Source organism: Theropithecus gelada, chromosome 1 (genome assembly GCF_003255815.1).
Source record: "Theropithecus gelada isolate Dixy chromosome 1, Tgel_1.0, whole genome shotgun sequence".
NCBI classification, from domain to species: Eukaryota; Metazoa; Chordata; class Mammalia; order Primates; family Cercopithecidae; genus Theropithecus; species Theropithecus gelada.
This window is the reverse complement of record NC_037668.1, coordinates 69,872,840-69,879,699: the sequence shown is the minus strand read 5'-3', so window position 1 is coordinate 69,879,699 and position 6,860 is coordinate 69,872,840. Positions and strand designations below refer to the sequence as shown.

The 6,860-nt window shown below is 53.1% G+C and overlaps 1 protein-coding gene across 1 annotated transcript; it reads right to left on the bottom strand.

The window, feature by feature from the left end:
• Nucleotides 1-735: 735 nt before the first annotated feature.
• Nucleotides 736-3,080, bottom strand: GUCA2B (guanylate cyclase activator 2B). The gene is made up of 3 exons (XM_025362882.1): nt 2,991-3,080; nt 1,693-1,879; nt 736-1,026 (listed from the first exon to the last, which is right to left on the bottom strand). The coding sequence occupies exons 1-3, from the start codon at nt 3,078-3,080 to the stop codon at nt 965-967; spliced, it is 339 nt and encodes a 112-aa protein (XP_025218667.1). The 3' UTR covers nt 736-964.
• Between the last annotated feature and the right edge of the window lie 3,780 nt (nt 3,081-6,860).

Below are 6,860 nucleotides of genomic sequence, written 5' to 3'. Positions count from 1 at the left end.
CCTGTCTCAACCTCCTGAGTATCTGGAACTATAGGCAAGTGTGAATACTTCTGGCTAATTTTCAATTTTTTCATAGAGATGGGATCTCCCTATGTTGTCCAGGTTTGTCTCGAACTCATGGCCTCAAGCAGTCCTCCCATCATGGCCTCCTAAAGTACTGGAATTACAGGTGTGAGCCACTGTGCTTGGCCTTTGTTGGCTATTAATTATTATTAATATTCCTCAGGCTGCCAGGAAGGAGAGAGGGAGGGAAGGCCTCCCAGCTGCAGCTGGCCAGATGGTCCCTGTGGGGCTGGGAAAAGTGGGAGCTTGGAAGTGAGAATGAAGGCCAAGGGTTGATCTTCTCAGGCAGGCCCCAGGCAGAGTCGGCCCTGATTATGTCTTGGGAGGGCATGCTGCTTGAATCTTCCCTCCACTCTCTCCTTCTGTCTCACCTTCTCCCTGCCCCAACCCCACTCCTGGGCGCCAAAGCTGGGGAGTCCTTGAGTTCAGCCTGGGGGTTGCCAGGTCTGGCTGGCTCTGTGGCTTCTGAGCTCTGTGATCCTGGATGCCTCATTCCTGCTCCGAGCCTTGGCTCCCTTCGGGATGGGGTTCAATCAATCAACTCCCCGGGGCCTTGGAAATTTCAGGAAAATTCCTGCCTGGTATTTTTAGTCCAACCTTTCTCCTCAACCCACACTTCTTCCCCAGAAGCTCCTCCCATGGCTCCTGGGGATGAACAAAGGACACGTGGACTCGTGTGTTGTAGAATCTTTATTCAGGAGCCGGGCTGCCTCAGGGGCCTGCCCCTCCAACCCTGTGTCCAATTGCTTTGCACCAGATCCAGCTGCTCAGGCCCTGGGATGGTGGTGATGACCATGGTGGCCAGGGACCCATCTTGAGCATGGACAGGGATGGGAGGCTGCCAAGGCGGTGGGCTGAAGGGCGAGGTGTCCCCGGTGGGCTCAGGGCACTCAGGGCCATCTCAGAGGCAACCGGTACATGCAACGTTCACACACAGCTCACAATCATCGTTAGCGATGGTCCCTGGGCAGGGAGAGAACTGGTCAGCTGACCTGAACCTGGGCCCTCTGTGGCCAGGCAGCAGAAAAGATCTGCTTGGGAGTGGGTGGTGTCTTCTGCAGACTGGGGGCAGGAACCTCTAGAGGTGGAGTGAGGGCTTGGGTTCAAGTCCCAGATGCTCTCCTTCCTAGCGGCGACTGGGCAAGCCGCTCACACTGCCTGTGCCTGAGATTTCTTATTTGCTAAATGGACAGAGTCACTGTGAGGAGATAACGCAGGATCGACTTGTCGCAGCACACGGTAGGTGCTCAGTAAGTGCTAGCTGGTTGCTACATTCTCCTGCCCGGCTCTGCGCCATCCCTCGGGTTTCAGGTTGGCTGACACCTCCTTTTGGAAGCCTTTCAGACCCCCGTCCCACCGCAGATGTCAGCCAGCTCTCCTCTCTGCTCCATGCAGCCATTGTCTGTTGATGGGTCTGTGCCTGGCATGGACTAGGGATGAAGCGGGTTTCAGGCATGCCTGACTCACAGTGCCTAACCCGGGGAGTCCTGGGAGCCAGCAGGACGGGTCCTGAGTTACTTGAATCTCCCCATTCACAGCTGCTGGGTGCTTATGAGAAACAACCCAGGTGGAGGGGCCTGGGCGTGGGAGGAGACAGAGCGAGGTTCTGCAGGGAGCGGGGGCACTTACTCAGGGTCTTGAAGATGCTGGAAGCCTCCTGAGAGGCGCAGACAGGCTGGAGGTCCTGGGGCAGGGCAGGGTGGTGGCACACGACGGGCAGGAGGCTCTGGGTCTGCAGGCGAGGGCTGGGTGCCCACTGTGCCTCCAGTTCACTCAGCTTCTTCATGGATTCCAGCTGGACCCGGAAGCCTTGGTACTACAGGGAGGGGAGAAGAGATAGGAGCAGATCAAGACCTGGGCCAGGGGCAGGCACTGCCCTGAGATCCAGGGTCGCTCGAACCCTGCAGATCCTCCAGAGCCTTCCCTGTCTCTATGGGAAGTCCAGGGCCACAATGGAAAGAGCTGCCGGGGTGGGAGGTGTGAGGAACAAGCAGCGAGGCTGTGGGACATGGTGGTTCAAGGCATGGGCTTTAGAGACAGGCAAGCCCTGGTTCAAATCCCTCCTCTGCCGCTGACCGGCTGCCTGTCTGTTCCCCACTCAGCCTCAGCTCCCTCATCTGACATCTCCCGTGGGGGCGTGGCACCAGGATATACTTGCCAACGGGGCGCCTGCCTGAGCTAACATGGCAGAGTGGTGGCAGCTGTAAGCGACCGGTCTCCAAGGCTAGGGCTGTTAGGGAGGCCGAGTCTCCTGCACCCCTCTCTGGGACCCACTTTGTTCTCCCCAAGGAGACCAAGGCCACAGACGTCTCTGCTACACTGGGCGAGGCCAGCAGCATCCCCTGCGACGTGGCAGACAGGCCCTGCTGCGACGACTCCTGTCAGTCTCCTATGCCCCCTGGTAGGGCACTGGAACCCCAACAGTCTTCTATCAGGCCTTTGTACATGCTGTGCCTGGCCTGGAACAGTTTCCCCATCCTCTGTGCCTGGCAACCTCCTGTTCATCTTGCAATGCCAGCTCAAGGGTTACCTGCCCGGAAAATGGTTCTGGAGCCTGTCCCCCTCCACCCACATGTGGGTGCATATAGAGAACTGTGGGAGCATAACAGGGGGTCTCCTTCCCTTTCTGGGCTCCTCCCGTGCAGGGGCCTCATCCTGTTCCACACTCTGACCTCTGTGACCAGCACGGGCCTTTGAGGGGAGCAGTGCTGAATCAGTTTGGTGTTGTCATCGCCATCATCACTGCCATCAAAGTCTGGCTGCCGCCACCCACCAGCTGCCTTGGTCCCAGAGCTGTGATGGGTGTTGGGCTGAGCCCCGGGCCCTGTGCTCCCCCGGTGTCCCCTGAATTCCCAGTACACCCTCTCCAGCTTAGCCTCCTACTGTGGGGCCCTTCAGGCAAGGGGCACGCTAGCCAAGGGACTCACCTGGATGTAGACTGACTGTGTGCTCTGCAGCAGCAGCAGGAGAACCACAGCCACTCCTGGCAGGAGCCCTGACACAGCCCTGCAGCCCATCACGCTCCCTGGGCTCCCCCTGCCACTGTCCACCGTCTCCCATCTGTGTCCTTGCCTAGCACCTCCTTATAGGCCAGGCTCCGGAGTCCTGGTCACTCATTAACTGGCCAGCCGGGGTGGGGTTGACAGCTAGCTGGCTCTCTGACAAGCTGGGGCTGGTTCCCAGGAAGGGGGTTGGGGGCTAGGAGGGCAGGAGCCCAGAGTCTATGGGAACACAGTGCTTGAACACTGAGCGCCTGCCACGTGCTGGGCTCTCCATGGGGGCCTTGGAGCACACCATCATTTACTCCTCGAGATACCTGTGTGAGTGTGATGATAGGGAGGCCATTTTACAGACAGGAAAAGTGAGGCTCAGGAGGGAGCGTGGCTTGCACCAGGTCACAGAGCTAGTTAATGTCAGAGAAGGGGCTCCAGCCAGGTGTCCTTGGCCCAGGTCAGCCCATGGTCCTTTCTCTGGGGGAAGGATACAGACAGACGGGCTGGTCCAGGGCAAAGTGGGCAGACATGGCTGATCTCAGGGTTCTCAAGGCCCCACTCCCCCAAGACCCACATCTCTCTCACTCCCTCTCCTCAGCACTATTTAATGACCATCCTTCAGACCAGTCCTGGCCCCAGGTTTTGAACCTGCCTCTGCCTGCCATCTCCCACCTGTGCCTGGGTGCTATCGGGCCATGTTTGACCCATCTCACCTGTCTGTGCTTTCAGAAGCCGATAGCCTAATCCAGTATGGAGGAAAAAGCAGTGGTGTTGGAGGCAGATTGATCCGTGTTCAAATCCTAGTCCTACTGCAGCTGTGTGATTTAGGATAAGTCACATCAACTGTAATGGAACCTCAGTTTTCTCTTCCATCAAATGGGCATGATAAAACCCCTCGCATAAGGTTGCTGTGCGCGAGGGCCCCTGCCCACCTGAGGTTGCCTTTGTCTCCTGGGTAATGCATCTGTAGCAGCCCCTGATCTTACAGTTGCCTTCTAGGCAATGCATAACCTACTGCCCCAGTGGTTGAAGGTTGGGTCAGAGAGAAGAGGGCAAAGTCTCTAAGGGTGATATCACCACTGCCATACCAGGCGGCTGTAAACAGTGCCTGTGCCAGGGCTCAACTCTGCAAGGCACAGACTCTGGCGTGTGGCGAGCTCCCCTGATGTTGAGACTGAACGTTGGATTGAAGCCCTGATAGCTCACCTTGGCATTTAAGGTGCCACTCCCAAAAATGGCTAAAATCTGATGTCACTGTGCTTCCCCATACCAACCCTTTTCACACAGGTCTAATCCCATCTCATGTCTTTGCCTACTCATTCCACCTGCCTGAAATGCCCATCTTCCTTTTTCTTATCTCAGACTGAAATGAAGAAGAAGCTGAAGTGAACTTTGGAATTTCTTATGTATTGCTTTGAATCCAGACTTCAGCCTTTGCTCTTTAGAGTATATGGAAGTTAAGGGACTCTTACATGCTCTCTCATCTGTAAAATGAAAACAACCACCTGGGAACAATAGCTCTCATTTCTTGAATACTGTGCACAAAGCTATGTTATAGTCATAATCCCATTGAATCCTAAAGGATAGACATAATGGTTGTTCCCATTTTACAGATGAGTAACCTGAGGCCCAACGAAGCGCCATGTTTATTGTCACTGTGGGAGCAAGAGGGGTGAGCAGATTTTCTACCTGGAATTCTTGCCTTTGCTCAGCCTGTGGTGTTATAGAAAAAGGAACCTAGGACTTGGAGATAAGGAGAGCTGGGTTCAAACCCAAATGCCAGCACTTACCAGCTGTGTGATCTTTGGCACACTACTTAGCTTCTCTGAGCCTCCATTTCTTCATCAGTAAAGTAGAGAAAATAGTAATAATAATTTTTAAAAAGACCTCATAGTAGTTGTTGTAAAGAAAAACTGAACGATACCTGTCCCAGGAGAGCCTGTGACTCTCCCCAAAACCAGCCGTTTCCCCAGCATGTGCCCTGGCTTACGGGGGATGTGTCATGAAGGGGGGTTTCCCTGCGTCTCCTTGTGGAACTCCCACAACAAGCCCCATCTCTCAATCTACAGTGGGACCAGTGCTGCTTTCTGACTTGCACAGGCTGAACTCAATGCTGGGCCGTTCTGTCCAGTCCTGGGTCTGACCAACTGTAGGACCTTGGACAAGCGACGACTTCTGTGATCTCGGTTTCTCATTTGTAAAAATCATGTGACCAGTCTCCAGTGTTTGAGATTGTTATGAGGCGGCTTGATACCTAAATCCATGGTCTTTCCATGAGAAGAAACTCATTCCCCTTGGCCCCTACATCAGTGGGACAAGCCTGCTGGGTCTGGGGGCCCCTTGGCCATGGTCTCTTTCCTTTCTTCGCCCTGTGGCTCCTCCAGCCAGGGCCTGTCATGCGTCGGTCTTCCCTGGGAACCAGGTATGACTTCCCTATCTGCCTAACATGACTCAAGTTTATTTGTCAAACCCACCTCCTCCCAATCTCTCTCTAAATGATCCACCATCCATCACAACCAACTTGGCCGCAGACGCAAATCCTTGACGCTGCCCCTGGCCAGCCCATGTGCATTGACGTGGTATTATCAGGGCACTTCCTTCTTTATGGATGTGGGAAGTGACTGTCACAAGAGCCTGGAGTTCACCCTGTGTGGAAGACTCACTCACAGATGCGGGGTGGGTGACAGTTTACCCGTGTGCATTTGGGCAGCTCCCCTCTCTACCCTGGCCTCTCTTCTCAGTGCCCACTGCTATGGTGCCCAGAGCCCAGGGCTCTCCCTGCCCCCAACTGCTCAGTTCCCCACAGCATTAGTCAGAGCTGACCACTCCATCTTTCTTGGGGTAAAGTGCTTTCACCATTTGACTCCTGGGATGCACTCTTCTCATTTTCTGCCGACCTCACTGGCTCCATATTCTCAGCTTCCTTCCTTGGTTTTCCCTTCTGTTCTCCACCTCTAGGTGTTAGAGTGCCCAGGGGGCACCAAGCCTATCTTTGGACCTCTTTCTTCCTGTCTGTAATCACCCCCTTGGTGATCTGTCCCATGTCAAGGACTTTAATGCCATCAACACTCTGTTTACTCCCTCGCCTGGCCTTTCTTCTCAGTCCCAAACTCATTTATCTACCAGCCTCCTCAGCGCCTCTCATACCGGTTGATAGTACTACCATTGACCCAGTTGCTCAAGTCAAAAAGCTGGGAGTCATCCATGATGTCTCTTTTTTATTTGCCAAATTCAATTCACTAGCAAATCCAGTTGGCTCTACCATCAAGATATTTCTAGATTCCAACCATATCTCATCATCTGCACTGCTATGATCAAGGTTCAAGGTATCATCACAGGTTGAATGGGTTATTGCAATAGCCTTGTTCTCCAGATAAGCAGAACACACACACACACACACACACACACACACACACACACACACACACCCTATATAGAGATATATATTTCTTATTAGAAAGTCTACTGATTATAAATGTTAATCACATTGAAAAAATCTTACTTCAGAGAGCTTCTCCCATCACTCCTAACTCTTTTAACTTGCTTTCTTATAGCACCTGTCATACATATCCATCTAATTTTTTGCATCTTTCTGTCTCCTAGAATGTAAATTCTATTACAGTAAAGAATTTGTCTGTTTTGTTCTCCTAAAACAATAGCTGGTACATTTATCTTATTGGATAGATCTATCTATGTATCATCTACCTAGATTTATTTTAAAGAACTGGCTCACATGATTGTTGAGCTGGTAAGTCTGAAATCTGTAGGGAGGTTTGGCAGGCTGGAAATTCAGATTAGATTTGA